At 42.7% G+C, this 26,298-nt stretch overlaps 2 protein-coding genes across 5 annotated transcripts; one reads left to right on the top strand and one right to left on the bottom strand.

The window, feature by feature from the left end:
• Window positions 1-902: 902 nt before the first annotated feature.
• LOC311129657 (splicing factor U2AF 35 kDa subunit-like) lies at window positions 903-15,322 on the bottom strand. 3 transcript variants are annotated; one of them, XM_084162030.1, is made up of 9 exons: window positions 15,242-15,299; window positions 14,301-14,388; window positions 5,366-5,432; window positions 3,438-3,504; window positions 2,455-2,504; window positions 2,087-2,185; window positions 1,791-1,924; window positions 1,432-1,527; window positions 903-1,269 (listed from the first exon to the last, which is right to left on the bottom strand). In XM_084162030.1, exons 5-9 carry the CDS (start codon window positions 2,482-2,484, stop codon window positions 1,131-1,133), a joined length of 498 nt encoding a protein of 165 aa, XP_084018156.1. In that variant the 5' UTR covers window positions 2,485-2,504; window positions 3,438-3,504; window positions 5,366-5,432; window positions 14,301-14,388; window positions 15,242-15,299; the 3' UTR covers window positions 903-1,130. The 3 variants fall into 3 exon arrangements, with proteins under 3 accessions (XP_084018156.1, XP_084018155.1, XP_084018154.1); XM_084162029.1 differs by lacking the exon at window positions 3,438-3,504 and having other exon boundaries at window positions 15,242-15,322; XM_084162028.1 differs by lacking the exon at window positions 5,366-5,432 and having other exon boundaries at window positions 15,242-15,322.
• Window positions 15,323-16,867: 1,545 nt separating this feature from the next.
• On the top strand, window positions 16,868-26,224 carry LOC311129648 (GA-binding protein alpha chain-like). Of its 2 annotated transcripts, none has more exons than XM_084162014.1 (10): window positions 16,868-17,232; window positions 18,876-18,990; window positions 19,120-19,264; window positions 21,095-21,179; window positions 21,331-21,555; window positions 21,768-21,962; window positions 23,690-23,746; window positions 23,980-24,108; window positions 24,288-24,480; window positions 25,481-26,224. In XM_084162014.1, the coding sequence occupies exons 2-10, from the start codon at window positions 18,914-18,916 to the stop codon at window positions 25,689-25,691; spliced, it is 1,317 nt and encodes a 438-aa protein (XP_084018140.1). In that variant the 5' UTR covers window positions 16,868-17,232; window positions 18,876-18,913; the 3' UTR covers window positions 25,692-26,224. The 2 variants fall into 2 exon arrangements, with proteins under 2 accessions (XP_084018140.1, XP_084018141.1); XM_084162015.1 differs by lacking the exon at window positions 16,868-17,232 and adding an exon at window positions 17,859-18,314.
• The last annotated feature ends 74 nt before the right edge of the window (window positions 26,225-26,298 follow it).

The raw sequence follows: 26,298 nt of genomic DNA, 5'->3' as shown, positions 1-26,298 counted from the left end.
CGGATCTTTTGCACAAATATTGTAAAGAAACTGATCTGATTGGTCAAATAACCAATTAGTGGGAAAAAATATCAGAATTGGGCTGCCTGTCTAAACACAGTCTTAGAGTCCTCAACTAGTGACAATCCAACCTTGAACTGGCTTAAGCAGCTGAATTTCACTCTGTAATGGACATTACAAAATAGAAGATGTCTGAATGTTCTCATTGTTCAACTGAAAGTTGTATCAGTTTCATATCAAGAGTCTATAATGACGCATGTATACGTAATTCAGAATGAAAATATAATCTTGAGACTCAGAAGAATAATCTGTCTTTTGAGCCATTATGACTTTTTGTACTATGCCCTTGCATCTGAGATGTAACTTGCTCTTGCATCTTGCATATTGAATGTAAATACATATACCCAGAAGAATTCTGTTTTAAATGTGTTACTTCAACCACACCATGGCCTTGAGTCCGCTCTCTCCAGTCAAGTCAATTTATCCAAAATTACAGGTCTACACAGTCAATAATATGTACTTGCAGATGTAATCCAAACAGGCAAGTGTAGGCATGGGAAACTGGAAAAAATGAGTTCGATATGGACTCAGAATCACAGCTCATTGGTTTAGGAGATAATCCTTAAACTCTATGCCAACTGTCTTTTTGAGCCAAGTGAACACTCAATTCACAGCTGAGCATATTCTGAGTGAGAAATTAGCTGAGGGAGTCAAGTTACTGGGAATCAGGGAGGAGTCTATGGGAAGTATTTCACTTTCCTCACTTACAGTAAACCCAGTCTAAAGCATGATGACTCAAGGCAAAAGTAACAGTTCCTCATTATAAAAACTGTTCACTATAAAAATTTAATGTTTCTGTTTTCCAGAGTAACCATTTATAAGAAATGGATAGAAGAAATGAGTACAAATCATGTTGTTTTTTTATTGAGAAGGAAAATGTTTCCATTCCTTGAATAAAAATGATGAGAAAAAAAACAAGTCCAACATTTTCCAATTCATTTTGGTCATGGAGACACAATTATATGAAAGGGATATGGGTGAATTGATAGGCCGCAATTGAGGGAAGGATAGAGAGATTTGGGGATGGATGGAGAGTGATAATGGAGATAGATGTGTGGTGGATGCTCAGTTTAGAATCTTCCCGAGCGTTCTCTGTCTCTGGAGCGCCTTCTCTCGCGGTCGCGTCCACCTCCACCACCACCTCCCCTGCCTCTGTCCCTCGAGCGCGAACGCCGTTCCCTGGAACGGGAGCGAGAACGATGCCCCCCTCTGAGGAATAGAGAAAACAAGGAGCTAGTTAAACTCAAAATGAGAATTTCCCACTTAAACTTATGTGAAAAACCTTATCAAGTCAGAAACGTGCATTCCGGATAGCACTTGAAAGCAGCATAAGTTTTATGATTAGCGTTGACTCTGAGAGCCTGAGCTTACCCCCTCTTCCTGCGGCGTCCGTACAGCTCCCTCCTCAGCTCCCTAGAGATGGGCTTCAGGTGCATGAAGTTACAGAAACCTCCTCGAGTGCACTCCCTGTGGAGAGAGGGGGAACTCAGTTAGTGCACTGGGGGGGGGGGGGGGGGGGGCAGCAACTCTTGTATGAAGAAATCTAATCAGTAACGGAGAGAAAGGTGTGTGGACTTGGTGCCATTGGTAGGATTTAGCCTTGCTACAGCATTTATATACCGGTAGTTGAAATAACTCAACTTAATTACAACTCATTTGTGTAGGTGTCACCTTTAATGCAAAGTTGAGCTGAAAATGGTGTGTGTGTGGTCCTGCGGTCGAGTACTAACCCCATCTCATACTGGCGGCAGCAGGCTTCTCTGAAGTCGGTAACGGGAGAGAGCTCGGCATGGATGGGCTGACCATTGAACCAGCGGTTATTCAGATCCATCACTGCCTTCTCCGCGTCTTCTTCACGACGGAACTGCACAGAGACCATCACAGAGTTAGTGTGTGTGCAAATGTAGGTTCTAAAGAGGCAGAGAATGACAGAGTGTGATTGAATGAGAGGAGAACGTGTGTTTTCTTCAACAAATGTATACAAAACCCACCATCACACACACACACACAATGGTCAGTGACACACCTTCACATATACGTTTCCGACCAGATGGTCTCCCAGGTTATCGCACACGTTCATCTCCTCCACCTCTCCGTACTTCTCCTCCATCTCTGTGAAGACCTCCTACAGCAAGACAAACAGAGGGAGAGATGGATTGGCAGACAGAAGGGTTAAAACATACTATTTGAATTCAAAGTCCATTTCCCACACATGATCAAAACACACTTTACAAAGACAAGGGAAAAAAGGTTTCAGTATTTTGTCAATGATTCCCACATGGGCTGTGTGGAGGGGGAGGGAAGAGATGCAAGGTAGACCTGAGTTGCATCATCCACTCCATTCAAATTGGCTTACGGTGCGATAATACCACACGCTGAACATCACTGACTCACCTCAAAGAACTCGTCATAGTGCTCCTGCATCTCCACATCACTGACGGCACCTAGTGGCCACAGGGGAGAAACGCACGCATCAGGGACAAGTCAACGTGTTACAGTATGTGACATAAGCATTGTGGTTTCATGAACTACATGCACAAGATAAATATTTCTAACACCTAGGAGTTTGGACTACTGAATTACAAATGTATTCAATCTAATACACAGCAAAGACAAGTGTCCGGAGGCAAAGGGTCAATGCGAAAAATATGGTCATTGTGCCCCTGCACACCAAGGACGACAGTAAGACTGGACATTTGCCCTTTATGAGAGGACAGAGTCTTATGAGACTAATTTGAGTTCCATTCAGTGAGTGCCAAGTAGTAATGGTACGGTTCTGGCACTGAGATAATATAGCCATCAATGGATGCTAAGGAATGGGACTCACTGGGGCCTAAACACTCTAGGGAAAATGTCAGTCATACTCAACTCACCAAAATCACACCCCATGTATCATATCACATTTTGTACAATAAAAAACAAAAACTGTATCCTCCATTAGTTTGACCACCTGAGCCTATAGAGCAGGGTTAACCTCTAGAATATCATTAATAAAGTGTTTTGTGAATGACGCTGTAGTTGAAACATTGATGAATAAATGTTTTCCTAGAACAAGTCTTAGATTTTGAATTAATAGAAACATACTGTATGCATCAAAACATAAATTTGACTATTTCTGTTACACTGACTACATGGCACCAGAACGGTAGCATACATGGTTTGTTTTAATTTACACTAGTACCTGTTGTATTATATGTATATTACAGCACTCTAAAGGGCGGAGAACGTATATCACTGATCATGTAATAAAGGGATAAATCTTAACATGTCAGATAAAGAGGACAGATAGCGCCCCCAAAAGGAAGTAAGGGCGAATAAAGAGAAAGATAAAATAACATTTTGTGCCACAGGTCCCTGTTAACAGGTGGGAAACTTACAGCGCAAACCATCAGCAGACTGGGCAGTGTTTTGAGGGTTACGGTAAATGTTCAAGAGGGCAATGGTCTGAAATACAAAATGTACATTTTTGAGATAGTTTCAGGCAGATTTCTAAAATGGTAGTTAAATAGGTGCATTTACTCCCATCCCCCTCCCTCAAAACGGTGTACTTTCGCCCCAACCAGCCCCAGAACAGGGTAGGAAGGGATGACTGAAAGAGGTTAAGATGATCCACGGGACTGGTCCACGCTGAAAGAGATGGAGCTGGAAGAAGTGAAAATCTCAGCATGACAATATTTGACTATTGAAAATTATGATGGAAAATCCAATACATTCGACAATTTAGCCTACCCAAACATTACATATGTCAAACATTTATATCAGGTCATTGGGGCTCGAAATGACCTCCAGAACTTGCTGAATCATAGGTGATTGGATGCCAAGATGTGTTTAATTGTTTCCCGTCATTCTGAGATGCTCAGCTGAGAAACAGAACAGTTATACATGACAGCAACAAGACCACAAACCCACTACTTACCTTAGAGGAAGCGAGTGGCAATGCATCAGCTCTGCTAGCCGGGGCTCAACATCAGGGTACTATTTACACACTTACAATATGTCTGACGAACTCTGAATCAGTCTAATGTATAGGGGCTGCAGTTTTGCGAGAGCAAAAACAAGAATCTAAAACTGTTCTGTGTCTGGACAGTAACGCATATAGATATTTCTGCTGTCTATAACCAGGTTTCTATCCAACCTTCTATCCAACATTTTTCAATAAACTTTCCAACTGTCGACAAAACAAAATACACTAGACAAGGTGGGATCTTTTTGTGTTGGTAAAATGAATCATGCGAGAAATGTTGGTGGAAACACTTTTAAGCGCAAATATTGATATAACCATCATATCGAAGTGAACTTGGAGTCACTCGATGACATGTTGTGTGGTCCTCCCACTCGCCTGGAAAGCATACAGTTTAAGTTATGATGAACTTCACTGGGTGGTGAATGTGCAAGGTGATGAGCTTGATGCTCCTTTCCAATAAATATTGAGGGTCTCATTCTGGTGGCATGATAATCGATGCATGGCTGCTGTTTGACAAATAAAAATAATCTCGCTCCTTTGTCCTTAATAATAATAATGTCATCATGTAGGCTATACACGCGCTCTAACCAACAGCGCGCAGATAGCGCTGCTAGAGTGCACGTGCCAATACCAGAGTGGAAAACCATCAGTAGAGAAAACCAATGCAATAAACCCATTTAACTAGTATTGTTTTTATTTTATACATGGGAGTTTAACGGCAAAATGTATTTTTATGTGCACTCTGTCATCACGCACAGCCTTTTATCTGCAACAAGTCAATTTGATGGAAACACATCTCTGGTGGGAAAATGCGAATATTGTTTTATGTGGATTTTAGAATATTTGCATAAAATCTGTCGCCAATTGGATGGAAACCTAGCTAATCACAAACAAATGTTGGGCACTAGGGCAGTCAGTGTGTTGTCAGTCTTGTCTGAAAGCGCCTGAAAAATACCTAAAGTCAGTCAACTGTTAGAAAACAGGTACTATGGAGGAGATTGCCTGTGGATAATAACCTCACTGTACGGATCCAATGCGAATTGTGGGGATCAAGGCATTTTCTTTGTTTGAGTCCTTTTCTCAATGTCACTATCAGAGCATGTCATTCTACGCCTAGGCTTAAAATCTCCTGAATGGCAACGGATAAAAAGATTTCAATCGATTTGATTGGCAATATACTAAAGTGTTGAGGTAGTGTTATGGTACCCCCTGCTACCAGTGCTGAGACAGACCCTCCGAAGCCCTGCAGGAAGCCAGCGGAGACGCAGACCTAAAATCTGAGGAGGGGGAGAGAGCTAGAGAGACCTGGTGGGCTGAGAGGACTGGACCGGAGGCACTTACAGTGGGAGCCGTCGGCCGTCTGCGCACTGTTTTGGGGGTTACGGTAGATGTTTTGAATCAAGATGGTCTGCAGAGGGAAAAATAAAAAAATTGTTTTATAAAAATACAAAAACTAAATCCCCCCCCCCCCCAAAAAAAATGTGGCTATATAGCTAACGTAAACAGACTTTATTTTTAACCCACAGGTGGTGATGAAGGTAGAGGACTGTTTGGCCCCTCTTGCTAAAATGTGAAAAAGCTTAAAATCAATAAAATAAGAAATGCCGAGACCTAGAACCTATAGGAGAGGGGGCGGACCAAATCCCCATACCTAGAACCTATAGGAGGGGGGCGGACCAAATCCAGATACCTAGAACCTATTGGAGGGGGGCAGACCAAATCCCGATACCTAGAACCTATAGGAGGGGGGCAGACCAAATCCCGATACCTAGAACCTATAGGAGGGGGGCAGACCAAATCCCGATACCTAGAACCTATAGGAGAGGGACAGACCAAATCCCGAGACCTAGAACCTATAAGAGGGGGGCGGACCAAATCCCGATACCTAGAACCTATAGGAGGGGGGCAGACCAAATCCCGATACCTAGAACCTATAGGAGGGGGGCAGACCAAATCCCGATACCTAGAACCTATAGGAGAGGGACAGACCAAATCCCGAGACCTAGAACCTATAAGAGGGGGGCGGACCAAATCCAGATACCTAGAACCTATAGGAGGGGGGCAGACCAAATCCAGATACCTAGAACCTATAAGAGGGGGGCAGACCAAATCCCGATACCTAGAACCTATAGAAGGGGGGCGGACCAAATCCAGATACCTAGAACCTATAGAGGGTGGGCAGACAAAATCCCTGGATGTAGAGGAACCTTGAGTCTGTAGGAGGGGTAAGTGCAAAATAAAGCAGGAGTCCGTGCTTGACCGGTGGACACGCTGGGGAGTTTGTGTCTTTTCTCTGTCCCATGCAGACAAGGCGAGCTGTAGGGAAACCTAGAGGAAGCCTAGAGTATGTGCTATGTTCTAATAATCTATTCAGTGAGAGGGATACATCTGACTTTGGAGGTGGGAACAGGCCACATAAATCCTACCACTTTAGACAAACCATTGCGGAGAGTAGGCCAACTGGTGGAAAAGTGCTAGCTATTGCAAAGCTTGCAATTACTGTTTATAAAAGAGGACTGAAATTATGTTCAGTGACTCAGTCATGTTTAGTCGAACGCAGTCACAATATGCATTAATAGGAGGGAACGAGGTAGGGGTGTTGACGTTTAAACAAAATTGGGATCCTTAACGTTAAGAAAAAACCCAAACCCGGAAAAAAAAGTTATCACAGAACATATTATAGCTTAAATAGACAGGCTATAAAGGCATGGGGAAAGGTGTGTAATTTAATTTAAATATGTGTGTGTTTAGTCTTCGGTCTGTTGCGTATAGAATATCCTAGAGTATCCTAGCCTATTCATTGATGATAGGCCCTGCTTTACTGAAGTTGCAAGACACAGCTTTTGATTGCCAATAGATAAGCCTAGTGCACGGTTCTGACTGTCTGCCTGGTGGCCGACCTGCCTATACTGTGCCCCTCTTCGCTCTCTCCGCCCCTCCCTAGCTCGCTATGAAAGATGTGGCAGGTAGCCAAGCGGTTAAGAGCGTTGGGCCAGTAACTGAAAGGTCGCTGGTTTGAATCGCCGAGCAGATTAGGTGAAAAATATGTTGATGTGCCCTTAAGCAGGGCACTTATCCAGAGTGACTTACTATAGCAATTAGGGTTAAGAGCGTCTGCTAAATGACCAAAATGTAAATGTTTGTGTTCTCAGAAGTACAGCAACTAAATCAGTCTTATCTGTTCCAAAAATACTGAATCTTAGTAGTCGATTCTGCTTGACACTCAGAAATAGGAGTCGACATGCAAGGAAACGAGGAATCAATTATTTGACTCAACTCTCCACCACTACGCCATCGTCATTAACAGTTGGGGATACCTAGTCAGTTGCACAACTGAATGGATTCAACCGAAAATGTGCCTTCCGCATTTAACTCCACCCCTCGAGGTAGTACAGGTGCAATGCTTAACCATCTGAAAGGGATGCACCGTGAGACCCAAACAGTTGCTAGCAGCAGCAAAGCTGCATTGTGAATTCACGTGGAATTTTATGATTTTTTGTTTATCAGAAAATGGATAAAGGCTGTTTAAAGTTTTTTTCCCCTCCACATCCCTACAACGAGGGACATCAGGCGCATGACTATGTCAATAATCCAGTCAAATGGTTTGAGCTCTGTCAAAAGACTAAAAAGGATTGCCAACAACCTGGAGCGAAGATCCAAAAACGCACTCTAGGGTAGGGTCAGATCAAACAGCGGTTGGCCAGAGCAATTTGCAGTCTGGTCAAGCAGGCAACTTTCTGCATGGAATCTCTTGCAAAAGGCATGGCCAGCGATTACAATGGAGTAGAAATACATGGAGATGCAGAGGGAAGTGCATTGCCGTGCCGCCTTTCATCCAATGTTATGTATAGAGAAAGACTTGTTTCTAAATTACACTCCGCTACGTACATTTGTATGTGGATAGTGATGCTAAAAATATATATTTGGCTTTATACTCCAGCATTTTGGATTTGACATCAAATGTTTCATACAAGGTGACAGCATAAAATGTCACCTTTTATTTGAGGGTATTTTCATACATACAGTGAGGGGAAAAAGTATTTGATCCCCTCCTGATTTTGTATGTTTGCCCACTGACAAAGAAATGATCAGTCTATAATTTTAATGGTAGGTTTATTTGAAAAGTGAGAGACAGAATAACAACAAAAAATCCAGAAAAATGCATGTCAAAAATGTTATAAATTGATTTGCATTTTAAATGAGGGAATTAAGTATTTGACCCCCTCTCAATCAGAAAGATTTCTGGCTCCCAGGTGTCTTTTATACAGGTAATGAGCTGAGATTAGGAGCACACTCTTAAAGGGAGTGCTCCTAATCTCAGTTTGTTACCTGTATAAAAGACACCTGTCCACAGAAGCAATCAATCAATCAGATTCCAAACTCTCCACCATGGCCAACACCAAAGAGCTCTCCAAGGATGTCAGGCACAAGATTGTAGACCTACACAAGGCTGGAATGGGCTACAAGACCATCGCCAAGCAGCTTGGTGAGAAGGTGACAACAGTTGGTGCAATTATTCGCAAATGGAAGAAACTAAAAAAAACTGTCAATCTCCCTCGGCCTGGGGCTCCATGCAAGATCTCACCTCGTGGAGTTGCAATGATCATGAGAACGGTGAGGAATCAGCCCAGAACTACACAGGAGGATCTTGTCAATGATCACAAGGCAGCTGGGACCATAGTCACCAAGAAAACAATTGGTAACACACTACGCCGTGAAGGACTGAAATCCTGCAGCGCCCGCAAGGTCCCCCTGCTCAAAAAAGCACATATACAGGGCCGTCTGAAGTTTGCCAATGAACATCTGAATGATTCAGAGGAGAACTGAGTGAAAGTGTTGTGGTCAGATGAGACCAAAATCGAGCTCTTTGGCATCAACTCAACTCGCCATGTTTGGAGGAGGAGGAATGCTGCCTATGACCCCAAGAACACCATCCCCACCGTCAAACATGGAGGTAGAAACATTATGCTTTAGGGGTTTTTTTCTGCTAAGGGGACAGGACAACTTCACCGCATCAAAGGGACGATGGACGGGGCCATGTACCGTCAAATATTGGGTGAGAACCTCCTTCCCTCAGCCAGGGCATTGAAAATGAGTCGTGGATGGGTTTTCCAGCATGACAATGACCCAAAACACACGGCCAAGGCAACAAAGGATTGCCTCAAGAAGAAGCACATTAAGGTCCTGGAGTGGCCTAGCCAGTCTCCAGACCTTAATCCCATAGAAAATCATGCCAAACGTCAGCCTCGAAACCTTAATGACTTGGAGAAGATATGCAAAGAGGAGTGGGACAAAATCCCTCCTGAGATGTGTGCAAACCTGGTGGCCAACAGCAAGAAATGTCTGACCTCTGATTGCCAACAAGGGTTTTGCCACCAAGTACCAAGTCATGTTTTGCAGAGGGGTCAAATACTTATTTCCCTCATTAAAATGCAAATCAATTTATAACATTTTTTACATGCGTTTTTCTGGATGTTTTTGTTATTCTGTCTCTCACTGTTCAAATAAACCTACCATTAAAATTATAGACTGATCATGTCTTTGTCAGTGGGCAAACATACAAAATCAGCAGGGGATCAAATACTTTGTTCCCCTCACTGTATGATTTACCGTTTAGAAATGAAAGCTCTTTATAGATCTAGTCCCCCCATTTGAAGATGTACAGTTGAAGTCGGAAGTTTACATCTTAGCCAAATACATTTAAACTCAGTTTTTCACAATTCCTGACATTTAATCCTAGTAAAAATTCCCTGTTTTAGGTCAGTTAGGATCACCACTTTATTTTATGAATGTGAAATGTCAGAATAATAGGAGAGAGAATTCTGTATTTAAGCTTTTATTTATTTCATCACATTCCCAGTGGTTCAGAAGTTTATATACACTCAATTAGTATTTGGTAGCATTGCCTTTAAATTGTTTAACTTGGGTCAAATGTTTTGGGTAGCCTTCCACAAGCTTCCCACAATAAGTTGGGTGAATTTTGGCCCATTCCTCCTGACAGAGCTGGTGTAACTGAGTCAGGTTTATAGGCCTCCTTGCTCGCACACGCTTTTTCAGTTCTGCCCACAAATGTTCTATAGGATTGAGGTCAGGGCTTGTGATGGCCACTCCAATACCTTGACTTTGTTGTCCTTAAGCCATTTTGGCACAACTTTGGAAGTATTCTTGGGGTCATTGTCCATTTGCGACCAAGCTTTAACTTGCTGACTGAGGTCTTGAGATGTTGCTTCAATATATCCACATAATTTTCCTTCCTCATGATGCCATCTATTTTGTGAAGTGCACCAATCCCTCCTGCAGCAAAGCACCCCCACAGCATGATGCTGCCACCCCCGTGCCTCACAGTTGGGATGGTGTTCTTCGGCTTGCAATCGTCCCAATTTTTCCTCCAAACATAACGATGGTCATTATTGGCAAACAGTTATATTTTTGTTTCATCAGACCAGAGGACATTTCTCCAAAAAGTACGATATTTGTCCCCATGTGCAGTTGCAAACCGTAGCCTGCCTTTTTTATTGCGGTTTTGGAGCAGTGGCTTCTGTCTTGCTGAATTGCCTTGACAGAACGCATCTCCTTCCTGAGCGGTATGATGGCTGCGTGGTCCCATGGTGTTTATACTTGCGTACTATTGTTTGTACAGATGAACGTGGTACCTTCAGGCGTTTGGAAATTGCTCCCAAGGATGAACCAGACTTGTGGACGTCTAGAATTTATTTTCTGAGGTCTTGGCTGATTTCCTTTTGATTTTCCCATGATGTCAAGCAAAGAGGCACTGAGTTTGAAGGTAGGCCTTGAAATACATTCTAAAGCCATGACATTATTTTCTGGAATTTTCTAAGCTGTTTAAAGGCACCGTCAACTTAGTGTATGTAAACTTCTGACCCACTAGAATTGTGATACAGTGAATCATAAGTGAAATAATCTGTCTGTAAACAATTGTTGGAAAAATTACTTGTGTCATGCACAAAGTAGATGTCCTAACCGACTTGCCAAGACTATAGTTTGTTAACAAGACATTTGTGGAGTGGTTGAAAAGTGAGTTTTAATGACTCCAACCTAAGTGTATGTAAACTTCTGACTTGAACTGTAAGTCTTTGGACAAGTTTAACTTATAGTGTATTAAAGTAGTCAAAAGTTTAGTATTTGGTGCCGTATTCCTTGCATACAATGACAACATCAAGCTTGTGACTCTACAAACTTGTTGTATGCATTTTCAGCTTGTTTTGGTTGTGTTTCGGATTATGTTTTGTCCAACAGGAAGTGAATGGTGAATAATGTAGTCATTTTGAAGTCACTTATTTTAAGTAAAAATAGATGTTTGTGAACACTTCAACATGAATGTGAATGCTACCATGATTACAGATAATCTTGAATGAAATTGTGAATGATGATGAGTGAGATAGTTACAAAGAGACAAAGATCATACCCCCTAAACAATGCTGATCTACCCCATTATTGGTAACGGTGAGAGGTTAGCATGCTTTGTTGTAGCCTCAAACTTTCTCACTCGTCATTATTCATGATTCTTCTTAATCATGGCATTATCAGGATTGATTTTGAAGTGTTAAGAAACATTTTTTACTCACTTAGAAAGATAATTACTCCAGTCATCATTCACCATTCATCATTCACCATTCAGTTCCTATTGGGCCCCAAATAATCTGCAAATGCATCCAAAGTTTGTAAAGTCACAAGCTTGATGTAGCTAGACATTGTGTGCTAGGAATATGGGAACCATATACTGAACTTTTGACTACTTTGGTACACTATTCAATCGAACGCTGCTGGCACCCGCCCACCCGACTAGAATCACCACTCTCGACGGGTCTGACCTAGAGTATGTGGACAACTACAAATACCTAGGTGTCTGGTTAGACTGTAAACTCTCCTTCCAGACTCACATTAAGAATCTCCAATCCAAAGTTAAATCTAGAATCAGCTTCCTATTTCGCAACAAAGCCTCCTTCACTCATGCTGCCAAACATGCCCTCGTAAAACTGACTATCCTACCAATCCTTGACTTTGGCGATGTCATTTACAAAATAGCCTCCAACACTCTACTCAGCAATTTGGATGTAGTCTATCACAGTGCCATCCGTTTTGTCACCAAAGCCCCATATACTACCCACCACTGTGACCTGTACGCTCTTGTTGGCTGGTCCTCACTACATGTTCGTCGTCAAACCCATTGGCTCCAGGCCACCTATAAATCACTGCTAGGCAAATCCCCGTCTTATCTTAGCTCATTGGTCACCATAGCAGCACCCACCCGTAGTCTGCGCTCCAGCAGGTATATCTCACTGGTCATTCCCAAAGCCAACACCTCCTTTGGCCGCCATTCCTTCCAGTTCTCTGCTGCCAATGACTGGAACGAATTGCAAAAATCTCTGAAGCTGGAGACTCTTATCTCCCTCACTAACTTTAAGCATCAGTTGTCAGAGCACCTTACCGATCACTGCACCTGTACACAGCCCATCTGAAATTAGCCCACCCAACTACCTCATCCCTATATTGTTATTTATTTTGCTCTTTTGCACCCCAGTATCTCTATTTGCACATAATCTCTTGCACATCTAGCATTCCAGTGTTAATACTAATTGTAATTATTTTGCACTATAGCCTATTTATTGCCTTACCTCCATAACTTGCTACATTTGCACACACTGTATATATATTTTCTGTTGTATTTTTTGACTTTATGTTTTTTTTACCCCATATGTAACTCTGTGTTGTTGTTTTTATCGCACTGCTTTGCTTTATCTTGGCCAGGTCGCAGTTGTAAATGAGAACTTGTTCTCAACTGGCTTAACTGGTTAAATAAAGGTGAAATAAAAATAAAATAAATAAAAACTATAAGTGAAATTTGTCTAAACACTTATGACATCTTCAAATGGGGGTACTAGATACATAAAGTGCTTTAATTTCTAAATGGTAAATCAGATATGTATGAAAATGCCCTCATATCCAAAATGATGGAGTATAGAGCCAAATGTAAAAAATAGCATCACTGTCCAAATACATACGTAGGGGAGTGTTAGCGACTCATGGGACCCTTGGGTGAATCTAGCTCTCAATTCAAGTTCTCCCGCTATTTAGATATATAAATGTGACCGAGTGAAAGGGATGGAGGAGAGGATGACCTAGATTCAGGGCAGACCTTACTGGCATTGTCACAGCCCTAATTTTTTGGATATCGCAATATGTTATCCTTGGCAAAAATGTAAACAAAGCAGACCAACCTCTTTGGTCCTTTAAAAACCTGCTGTATGTAAAATATTGTGTGCTATAGCTTGAGGGGAAAAATACTGTGATGGATGACACCACAATGATGGCTGTTTCCCTAAAGAAGTTAAATCAGCTTTGTGTTTTGTTTCCTTGCCACGATACTAATGAGTATCGCGATACTGGTATCATCCCAGCCCTACTAAAAATAGGAATGATTTGTCCTATTGGAGTTAGAAAAAGTACCTCTGTTCATTTATGATCGACCAGCTAGAGAAAAATGGTAATGCAGGGAGACTGTGTCGTGTGAGATGTTTTTGTCTGGTATACTGAGACGCGGGATGCAATAAATGCTTTGGCTATTCGAAGCGAGGCTACTGAACAGTCTTGGACCACCAAAAATTTAGGAACTGTGTATATCGTTGTGCTTGTGTCAGTAGTATGGTTGCGTAAAACACACTTCCTGTTTCATATATTTTGGACACTAACTTGTACAGTATTTAGTGATCTACATTCAAAGTCATAACTTTCATATTTTAGTAGTGTTATAATTAAAGAGGATTATTGACAAGCCCTTCTGTTTTACTCAAAGGGAATCAGCTGATGCACAACAGAGCCAACATACACAAGCACACATCCATCTCTCTGCTAGAATAAATCAAAATAGATGTTAATGAGGGGGGAAAGGGTTATTCACACAACATTGAATAACACTCCAATTCAACGTTAATCAATCACACTATGGTGCTTCACTATCTGAACACCAGGGTGCTGATAAACCTTTCCAAACTCTTTAGAAGAACAAGCTAAACAAAGCACCAATCACTTGATCAAAGTTAGACCAAACCAAAGATAATGTATTCATTTGAATAATCTCGGTTAAACCAGAACTGCTGCATAATTCCACGAGAGGTTAATATTTGGCAAACTAGCCTACAGCATGACAACCACTTCATCTTGACAGGATACGTTTTAGACATGCTATTCCCTTTCATGCAGGGCATCTGGTAGAAGCAAATATTTTAAACAAGTTTGCTTTACTGAATTGACTTACCTGGCTGAAAGTTGGTTTATTATGTAATCTGGAGCACCGGTCACCATGGCGGCAGGCACCAATTTTAAAGTAGAAAGAACAGTTCACCCTGAACGACAAAAAAAAAATGCTGATAAATAGCTAGCTACACAGTCCTGAAATGCATAACTAGCTAGGTACATCAGTTTCACTCTACCAGATGCAAATTAAGTGGCATATGCAACTATCCATCATGTGATTAAGTTTGGAAAACAGCAACCTGTTCAAAGTCAAATTGCATTGGATTTAACAACGTAACGTTAGCTAGCTAGATCAGATTGTATAACTAGGGCCTATATCAGCTAACGTTAATAAATTGTGAATGGCCTACCTTATTTTCTCAATTTACTTAGCTTGGATATACAACATTGGCATCAGTGGAGGAACTTGGGACTCGGAACTAGCTAACTAGTTATCGTTAGCTAGTTAGCATAATAGCTAGCTAGTTACTGAATGTATAGCCACAGATTAAATAAATAATTGGTATAGCTAGCCTAGCTAGCTAATTTGGCAAAGAGAGCAAGTTGCCCATGTTTCCCTGGTCTCACACGAAATAATGCCCTAAGCCTAAATTGTCTATCAGGGTAGTTAGCTAATTAGTAATATAGTTAATGCACATTTTAGATAGGTGGGACTGGCAAACTGCTCAGCACACACACATCAAAGATCCCTTATCCATCTGTGCACACCATTGAACTATAAAAGAACGGTGCATACGTTCAAACAACATGTTATTAACCCCATGCTAATGTTAGCTAGCTAAGCTAGAAGCTAACGCCGTTGACGTTTCACAACTTATAATGCTACATGATATATCCTAGGTAACTAGCCTAGCCAGCCACATGCAATGCGAAAATTCTCTTAGGCCTAGATCGTATGATTGTTTGACCAAATAAGCAAGGCTATAAGAACATTTTACTCACTTATCTTTCTCTGTACCGAAAATGGACGCCAGGTATTCCGCCATTTTCGATGTCGACTAAACCAAAGACGGTACAGTGTGGACCACATCCAAAAGGGGTAACCCAGACACGTCAAATGGGCTATAAAGCTGAAGCATCCGTTTAGAACGTTTTCTCACCACCAAATAGGGTAGTGAGAGGAAGTCCAGTTGCGGGTAGTGGGAGAGGATGGAACTAGGTAAAACTGGGCCGACATTCTGCCAATTTTCTCATCGATGAAACATCTGATCTCAATACATTTGCCTGTTCCCAAAACTATAATCTATTACGAACACAGTGCACTAAATTTTATGGACTTGATGCTTTGCCAAAGTTTTAAAAAATGTGCGTTGTTTAGGAGTACAAAGTCGAATTGAGTTTGTGCACACGCGCACTTCACAGAGGAGGCGTTCCCTAACGGAAACTACAAACTGCAAATACTACATGCTACAAGGCGCCAATAGGATCTCGCTAGCTCGTGCTCGGTTTTGCCCACCTCCTTGCTTGTTCTGCCCACTATGCTTAATTTGCTCCCACTGTAAATGACACAGATGAACTATCTTGGGTTAGTTATAAATATCTTTGGTGTGACTACACTTTTTACGCCACAAATTATACACTTCCGGTCTCGTCTGTGCACTGATTTTACACTACCAGAGAGCATGGAAAACCTACACTAAACCCTGTAACAAACACTGACAGCGTACATCAATCATGACTATTTTTGATGAACTAAATGAAGTGTCAAAGGCTTTTATAAATCTAGAATGGAAGAAGTGGAATAGTTGGCCCATCCTATCAGAAATGATGAGGGGACCTCTGTTGCGCATTGAAATCAAGGCTATCGTTAAACTTTGTAGGTAATCTTGATTTGCCCCATAACTTGACTGGCCCTTTAGCTAGGTAACATACAAACACAGTGGTTACAACTATATTTATTTGGACACTATGAAATTGGCTTATAGCTAGGTAACATAGAAACACAGTGGTTACAAATGTATTTATTTGGAGACTGAAATTGGCTTATAACTGTAATATATTGTGAGATCATGGCTACTGAATGTGTTGCCCAGTCTGAAAACAGTCTATTCCCTACCACCCACTCCTTGCTTACTGTACACCCCATCCAATTATTTATTCCCTTGAGAAATGTCTACTTATTTTTTGGAGTGGGCATGTTTGAGGTGTCTGAGCATTATGCAGATGTCACTTACTGGTACAAGATTAGTCTTCTTGAATATTAGATATATCAACATTACATACAATATGTATTTATTATGAAGAGGCACTGCAGCATAATTATAGTATTTAGATAATTACATGTTTTACATTTTAGTCATTTAGCAGACACTCTTATCCAGAGCGACTTACAGTTAGTGCATTAATCTTAAAATAACATATCACAGGCATAGTAAGTACACTTTTCCTCAATAAAGTAGGGGGGGGGTCAAGCGCAAGTGTATACTAGATAATACTTTGAAATGAATAACTCATCCTTCTGTAATAAGAACTCATAAACTTTACATGTTTGTTTACCCTCAAAGATAGGGATTTTATTAATTACATATTCAAACGTTGAATTTAATCGGATGTCTGTGGGAGGGACATTGTGGTATAATGATTACTGATGGCTGGTTTATTTCAATACATAAGTGCAAGCATACAGTGAGTGTTCTTATCTACAACAGCCTGCTGTTCCAGGTGAGTTAAATGCTGAAAATTATTGTCAATAATTATGCTTGCTATCAAACGTCACATTCATACACATAATTAATTACAACCAAATTCACAAACATCATGATTTATTTGATACAAGAGTAAACGCTGGTCTATGTCTAAAAGGCAAGCTTGTCCCCGCCCCATCGTTGACCAAAAACTTGAATTCGATTCGATTTGAGTGGAAAGGCTAGCTAGCTTGCTATCCTACATCGACTCATAGCAAGTCCACAATCTTGGAGTGTACATTTGAAGAGGTATGTGTATGAGCATAAACTACTTTAAATGTATATATATGAAATCCATTACATTGTCTCTCTGAAAGGAATTGTATCTTCTTTCACTATGCCTCATCGGTCTTCCCGCTTTTTGTATCAAACTATGTTTGCTAGTTAGCGGCTAGATAGCAAACGTTAGCTTGTTGATCCGCTAAGCCACATGCCATGGTGGATGCATTAACCTAGTTAAAAACAATAACATAAAATCTAAATACTAATGAAAGGAATCGTTTTCAGACTACTTTACAACTACAAAATAGCTTTCTAAAATGACTTGTCTACGATGTGCTTCAAAATCCAAAAGTACATCCAAAATCCAACTTTCGACACGTTCGTTATTAACGTTAGCCAGTAACTTAGCTAGCTATTATTGCTAGCTAATGCCAACAACAGCTTGCTCATTGTGCGGTCCAGTTGTTCGCCGTGTTGACACGTTATACGGCTAGCCAAATATAAATAAGCTTTCCTAATGTTATAGCTAGCTAAATATAATTTTCTAATCGAGCAAATTACTCCGGTATTCCCCCTGACCGCTCTCGGAAGTCTGGACAACACTGTAAACTTAGCCAGGATTTCCGGCTCCTTTGCGTTTGCCCCTCTGCTGTTTTATTTCCGTTTCTTCCATTTCCGTTTCAAAGTTTTCCAGATTATAAATTTCAGAGTATATTTTAATCGACACTTAAATCAGTTATTTTAGTGTATACTTTTTTTTTTTTTACAGTCGGTATCAATTGTGTATTTCACATGATACCGACCTCCGTTTCGCGCTTGTAACATCGCTGACAAATATGCTGGCTAGCGAGCTTTGTAATGCTACAACATTGTAGCGCTATGCTACGCGTATAAAGTGCATTAGTACTGATATATACATATATATACACGAAGTGTTTGCATTCAAGGGAGTTAAATTGATCAAGTTGATGTCATGATTTATAAACTAATGGCCCACCGCAAGGCCTATGCTTTGGAGAGGCCTCGCCCTGGAGTTAGTACTTCAGCGCACACAACTCTCTGCCGCCCAATGAGAAACCGAGGCACCCTCAACTCTATTCATCAAAACTGTCAGTCACTAGCCATTAACCTTTTCAATGTTCTTTATTTATTATTTATTTTTAAATACTTGGTAAAATGCCACTGTTGATAAAATGCATTCATGGTAATTTACTAAATGTTTTATTAATGTGCCAATGATGATCAAGTGACAATTTTGCGACTATTCCTCAATGTTTTTTAAATTGTATATGAAACAATATACTACAGGTATGACGCAAAACTACTTGTTTACTGTTCTAATTACGATGGTAACCTGTTTATAATAACAATAAGGCACCTCAGGGTTTGTGATATATGGCCAATATACCACGGCTAAGGGCTGTATCTAGGCACTCCGCGTTTCTTCATGACCATTAACAGACCTTAGCTGTGGTATATTGGCCATATACCACAACCCCTAGGGCCTTATTGCTTAAATATACCAATTAACATCCAGGGCTCGAATGACCCGGTTTATAATTGATGATAGCTGATGTGAACCCATTGTATGTGTTTTTAACATCACATCTGAAAATAATTGATGTAATCTTCATATTGATTGATACTTACCCCCCCTCCCCGTCTGTCAGTCTTTTCCTCAGAATAGGTTTAATCTTGGTGTACAGCAATGTCTAAAAGCGAGACCGAGGAGATGATAGAGATCGAGATCGATGGACAGGAGAAACAGGAGTGTCTGGAGGAGGGGTGAGTTATATATTTTACAATGTGAACAGGCTCCCATAAGCCCATCAATTCAAACCCAGCTCTCTCCCTACTACTGATGACTTAACATTACTATTTGTGTGTTTTCGTTTGTGTGGTTGTCATTTTCAGGGTTGAGGAGCAGACCATCACATCAGCCGATCTGATCCAACAGGACATCGACATCAATGAGCCAATCGGTAACCTGAAGAAGCTCCTGGAGCCCCGTATCCAGATGTCTTTGGACGGATATGAGATCTGTCTACAGGACATCCAGGTACTGATAGAGGCCTGTATTTCAAGCAGACCACCGTAGTCCATGTGCCCAAGAACACTAAGGTAACCTGCCTAAATGACTACCGACCTGTAGCACTCACGTCTGTAGCCATGAAGTGCTTTGAAAGGTTGGTCATGGCTCACATCAACACCATTATCCCAGAAACCCTAGACCCACTCCAATTTGCATACCGCCCCAACAGATCCACAGATGATGCAATCTCTATCGCACTCCACACTGCCCTTTCCCACCTGGACAAGAGGAACACCTACGTGAGAATGCTATTAATTGACTACAGCTCAGCATTCAACACCATAGTGCCCTCAAAGCTCATCACTAAGCTAAGGACCCTGGGACTAAACACCTCCCTCTGCAACTGGATCCTGGACTTCCTGACAGGCCGCCCCCAGGTGGTAAGGGTAGGTAACAACACATCTGTCACGCTAATCCTCAACACGGGGGCCCCTCAGGGGTGCGTGCTCTGTCCCCTCCTGTACTCCCTGTTCACCCATGACTGCATGGCCAGGCACGACTCCAACACCATCATTAAGTTTGCAGACGACACAACACTGGTAGGCCTGATCACCGACAACGATGAGACAGCCTATAGGGAGGAGGTCAGAGACCTGGCCGTGTGGTGCCAGGATAACAACCTCTCCCTCAACGTGATCAAGACAAAGGAGATGATTGTGGACTACAGGAAAAAAACGAGGACTGAGCACTCCCCCATTCTCATCGACGGGGCTGTGGTAGAACAGGTTGAGAGATTCAAGTTCCTTGGTGTCCACATCACCAACAAACTATCATGTTCCAAACACACCAAGACAGTCGTGAAGAGGGCACGACAAAGCCTATTCCCCCTCAGGAGACGGAAAAGGTTTGGCGTGGGTCCTCAGATCCTCAAAAAGTTTTACAGCTGCACCATCCAGAGCATTCTGACTGGTTGCATCACCGCCTGGTATGGCAACTGCTTGGCCTCCGACTGCAAGGCACTACAGAGGGTAGTGCGTACGGCCCAGTACATCACTGGGGCCAAGCTTCCTGCCATCCAGGACCTCTATACCAGGCGGTGTCAGAGGAAGGCCCTAAAAATTATCAAAGACTCCAGCCACCCTAGTCATAGACTGTTCTCTCTGCTACCGCACGGCAAGCGCTACCTAGGTCCAAAAGGCTTTTTAACGGCTAGGTCCAAAAGGCTTTTTAACAGCTTCTACCCCCAAGCCGTAAGACTCCTGAACAGCTAATCATGGCTACCCAGACTATTTGCATTGTCCCCCCCCCCCCATCCTGCTGCTGCTACTCTCTGTTTATTATCTATGCATAGTCACTTTAACTCTACCCACATGTACATATTACCTCGACTAACCGGTGCCCCCGCACATTGACTCTGTACCAGTACCCCCTGTATATAGCCTCCCTACTGTTATCTTATTTTACTGCTGCTCTTTAATTATTTGCTATTTTGTATTTTTTACTTAACACTTTTATTTTTTTTATTTTCTTAACTGCGTTGTTGGTTAAGGGCTTGTAAGTAAGCCTTTCACTGTAATGTCTACACCTGTTGTATTCGGTGCATGTGGCAAATAACATTTGATTTGATTTATTTATGGGGTTGAAATATCTGCCCAACCTGATCAGACCTGATACTGATGGAGCGTCTCGTGTGTTTTAGAGTTCATCATTTGATGGAGAAATATGTTTAGAGTTATCTAATTTCTTTTGATCTCCCTTTCTGACCCTCCCATTGGCTCCCTCCTCTCTTATTAATCTGCCCTTTTCTATCTCCCTCTCCCTCTCCTGTCCACTTTCTCTTTCTTTCTGTCTCTCCAGCTGCATCCAGACCACAGCCTCTTTGATCAGGGAGTGAAGACAGATGGCACAGTGCAACTCAGCCTACAGATCATCACCAAGCCAGGTACACACACAAGACTCTGCACCAAGACTTTATCAAAACCCAGGCACCCAAACTATAGACGCACACAAATGTTGCACCATAACAATTAGACTGTCGATACTATTGAATCACACTCTAACCTCCACTCACCCCCCTGCCTCCTTTCATCCAGGCGAGGAGAAGCTGAACATCCTGGAGATCGTGAAGCCGGTGGAGACGGTGGAGGTGGTGATCGACCCAGATGCAGCGGGGGAGGAGGGCACCCTGATGGAGGAGGGCCAGCTGATCGCGGTGGAGCGCTCCTCCCTGTCAGACGACACGTCGGAGCAGGTGACCCGCTGGGCCGCCGCACTGGAGGGCTACCGCAAGGAGCAGGTCCGCCTGGGGATACCCTACGGTGATGAGTACACACACTTACATTGAAACACATTAATAAGACACAACGCAGATAAACACACACACACACTCTGAAAAACATAATTAATCAGGCAGTTACACACCATTGTACAAAGTGAGACCAGTTTGCTGCAGTTGCCTTGACATTTTTAACAGACAAGAAAGCTGTAGTCAGCATTGTCACAGTCTTGTAATGTGTCTCTCTCCTCTCAGACCCAGTAGAGTGGACGGCGGACCAGGTGATCCACTGGGCCGTGTGGGTGATGAAGGAGTTCAGCATTGACGAGATGGAGGTGGGAGGGATTCACATCCTGGGTCGCGACCTCTGCACCTTCACCCAGGATGAGTTCCTGCAGAGGGTCCCCAGTGGAGAGATCCTCTGGAGCCACCTGGAGCTGCTTCGCAAGTGTGAGTGTGTGTTGTAGCTACTCTGTGTTGAGTCAGTGTGTTAGGGGCTAGCCAATTTCAAGCCTAAGTAGAGCCATAATAACCATATTGTTTACACGTGCCTGGTCCCTTCCCACTGGGAACAGACGTCAAATCAAATTGTATTTTTCACATTCGCCAAATACACCAGGTGTAGACTTTACCGTGAAATGCTTACTTATGAGCCCTTTCCCAACAATGCAGAGTTAAATATGACAAAAAACAGCTAAATAAAAATAGGAAATAGTTTCACACAATAAAATAACAATAAAGAGGCTATATAAAAGGAGTACCAGTACCGAGTCAATGTCCAGGATACGAGGTAGTTGAGGTACATGTAGGTAGAGGTAAAAGTGACTAGGCAATTAGGATAGATGATAAACAGAACAGCAGTGTGTGTGTGGCAATGTGTGTGTGAGAGAATATGTAGTATGTGTGAGTGTGTGGGTAGAGTCCAGTGAGTGTGCATAGAGCTGGTGCAAGCGAGTCAGTGCCCCCCAAAAAAGGGTATCAATGCAAATAGTCCGGGTAGCAATTTAATTAAATTTTCAGCAGTCATATGGCTTGGGGATAGAAGCTGTTCAGGAGCCTTTTGGTCCCAGACTTGGCGCTAAGGTACCGCTTGCCTGAGGGGGAAGATGCGTTGTCGCGCCCTCTTCACGACTTTGTTGGTGTGTTTGGACCATGATAGGTCCTTAGTGATGTGGACACCGAGGAACTTGAAGCTCTCAACCGCTCGGCCCTAGGTTTCATGTAGTTCACAATCAGCTCATTTGTCTTGCTGATGTTGAGGGAGAGGTTGTTGTCCTGGCACCACACTGCCAGGTTTCTGACCTCCCTATAGGCTGTCTCATTGTCGTCTGATCAGGCATACCACTGTCGGCAAACTTAATGATTGTGTTGGAGTCGTGCGCAGCCACGCAGTCGTGGGTGATCAGGGAGTACAAGAAGGGACTGAGCACGCACCGCTGAGGGGCCCCCGTGTTGAGGGTCAGCGTGGCGGATGTGTTGTTGCCTACCCTCACTACCTGGGGGCGGCCTGTCAGGAAGTCCAGGATCCAGTTGCAGAGGGAGGTGTTGAGTCCCTGGGTCCTTAGCTTAGTGATGAGCTTGGAGGGCACAGCTTTCTCACCTTTTGTCCAGGTGGGAAAGGGCGCAGTGGAATGCAATAGAGTTTGCGTCATCTGTGGATCTGTTGGGGCGGTATGCGAATTGGAGTGGGTCGAGGGTGTCTGGGATGATGGTGTTGATGTGAGCCATGACCAGCCTTTCAAAGCATTTCATGGCTACAGCTGTGAGTGCTACAGGGCGATTAGTCATTTAGACGGTTACCTTGGCGTTGTTGGGTACAGGGACTATGGTGGTCTGCTTGAAACATGTAGGTATTACAGACTGGGTCAGGGAGTGGTTGACAATGTCAGTCAAGACACTTGCCAGCTGGTCAGCGCATGCTCTTGAGTATTCATCCTGTTAATCCGTCTGGTCTTGTGAATGTTGACCTGTTTAAAGGTCTTACTCACATCTGCTATGGGGAGTCTATTCCACGTTGGTTTCATTGACATGACGTGGAAACAACATTGATTCAACCAATTTGTCCCCAGTGCGTTCAGTACTGAAAATTCTGAAGGGATAGAGGCTAGGAAAAGGGGATGGGAGCCTGGGCAAGCATGTTAATTGATACATCCTGTATCTGTCCCTGTTCTTTACAGATGTGTTGGCCAGTCAGGACCAGTCTGGCCAGGAGGCCACAGTCACCATTGACCAACGTACGTTTATTTCCTGTCTCTCTGACTCCGTGTCACCCTGAATGCATCTACCACACTATCTTGTTTTCCTCTGTGTGAGTTGTTGCCTGTGGGCACAGATCTAGGATCAGCTTACTTTTATCCAAATTCTTACCTGTGCAAACATGGGTAGGAACAGCAAACTGACCATAGATCAGTGTCTAACTTAATCCTGTATGTTTCTAACTGTTTGAACCTTCTGTCTCCGCCCCCAGAGGTCCAGATCATCCCGGCCGCTGTGCAGACCACACCCACCACCATCAAGGTGCTGAAGCAGAGCCGCGGCCCCAAAACACCCCGCATCTCCGGAGGAGAGGAACGCAGCTCACCTGGCAACCGCACAGGTACGCATACAACGTGTGTGTTTTTTGTGTGTGTGTGTGTGTACACCTTAAGAGCATAAGTCTTGGTATGTTTTTTAAAATGAGTGCATTAATGGTGTGTGTATGTGCATGTGCTCAAATCTGATGTGGATGTACACACACACACACACACACAAACGTCCTCTCACCTGTCCCTGCAGGTAACAATGGTCAGATCCAGCTGTGGCAGTTCCTTTTGGAGCTGTTGACTGATAAGGACGCTAGAGACTGTATATCCTGGGTGGGAGAGGAGGGGGAGTTCAAACTCAACCAGCCTGAACTGGTGGCCCAGAAATGGGGCCACCGCAAGAACAAGCCCACCATGAACTACGAGAAACTCAGCAGAGCGCTCCGGTATGTCACTCCTCCTGTTTCTTTCCCTTTTCCTCTCTTTAAAATTTTTGTTGCATACGTTCAATATCTCTTATCTTATGTCTTGAACTCTCTTGTCTTGTTTAATTTGAACCCTTTACACTCATGGGAATTGTCCTAAATGGATAGGGCTAAATTGAAAGGTTTCTTACAGAATAAATATGAAATTCATATGCATAAGCATGGTAGCAATTGAATGGGAACAGTTTGGAGATTATGGGAAAATGATTAGACCAAAGGTGCGTACACAACAGTTAACCTGACACAAGACTGAATTCAAACATTACACTGTCGATTGTTTTGTTGTTGTGCATTTTCCATTTACTGTACTTTTCGCCGCATTTGTTGATAATTAAATATGAACATACTGTGAATACATTCAGTATCATAATTAGAATATTCCTGGAAAATGTGGTAGGTGCAACATAAGAAAGAAAGAAAGAAAGAAAGAAAAAGACTAACTGGTGTCTCCAAGTGGCCACACACCTCTCCAAAGTGCACAACCCAGGGTATGACGCCATGTCATCTTGTAACTGTACATCAAACATAGTGACCATAAACGTTGACACTGTATATGACATGAATTTTATGATATGGAAATGTGAAGTGCACTTTTGGACTCACGGGTGTTTGCTTGCTTGTATGACATAATCCTCAACATCTCATCTTTCAAAATACATAGTGTCCTCTTAATTTACAGCATTTCCCGCACTCCTACAACAAAACATTTGCAAAAGTTACCCAATTAGCGGGAGGGATGGGTGCAACTTCTTGTCGCGTGCAATGCTCAAGTTCAGAACGGCTGTCAGTCAATACCCATACGGCGCTGTGAAGCGTAGCATCTGAGCTCTGACAATTTATAGCATGTAACTGTACAGCCACTGCGTTCCAATTTAGGCGCTTACCGATGCACAAATCTGCCATTTTCAACCCTTATACGGGTACGACTGTAAAGGGCTACTTAATCTGATTATTTTCTCAGGTATTACTATGACGGGGACATGATCAGCAAAGTACAGGGCAAGCGCTTCGTCTACAAGTTTGTGTGTGACCTGAGGACTCTGATTGGCTACAGCGCTGCCGAGCTCAACAACCTGGTGACGGAGTGTGAGCAGAAGAAGCTGGCCCGCATTCAGCTGCACGGAATTGGCCAGCCCATCACCACTGTGTACACCTCCACACAGGACAGCTGAGGGGGGAGGAGCCTGGGGCTCTCTAAGGGTAGAAGTTGCCCATAGGCACAGATCTAGGTTCAGACTACTATGACCAGCCCTAAGCTTAACCATTAGGAGGTGGAAATGATAAACTGACCTTAAAACAGTGTCTATGGGCAACTTCATCCTACTCCTTTGGGTTTGATTGGAGAAGGGGCTGAGGCAGGATGGGGAGGTTGTTTTCCTATTTTATTTTAACCAGGTCGGAGATGCTTGTTGGAGGGGAGGGAGAGTGTCTGTGTATGTGTGCATGAGCGTTTGAGTGGAGTGTGTGCGTATGTTTGAAAATGAAATATGAGCTTTGCATTTTTTTTGTTCCTTTATCTGTAGCTTAGTATCGTTTCCATTGTATATACCGGTACTCAATGTTTTTGATAGCCACAAGGACAGTGTATTTTCATATTTTCCATTTATAAAGGATCTGTTTTGTATTTTATTTTGAGTGTGTTTCCCTGATGAGCTGGACCTTTTCTGTCCTCCAGGGGGAATAAAGTGGCAAGTGTTTTCCTAAGGACTTAGTGTAACATTCCTCCAATGTAATGCGTATGCACAAACACACTCTCTCTCTTTTGCACCACGATAACGT

Source organism: Coregonus lavaretus (genome assembly GCF_964263955.1).
Source record: "Coregonus lavaretus genome assembly, chromosome: 5".
Classification (NCBI taxonomy): domain Eukaryota; kingdom Metazoa; phylum Chordata; class Actinopteri; order Salmoniformes; family Salmonidae; genus Coregonus; species Coregonus lavaretus.
The sequence above is the reverse complement of the archived record's forward strand: the minus strand, read 5'-3'. Positions and strand labels throughout refer to the sequence as shown.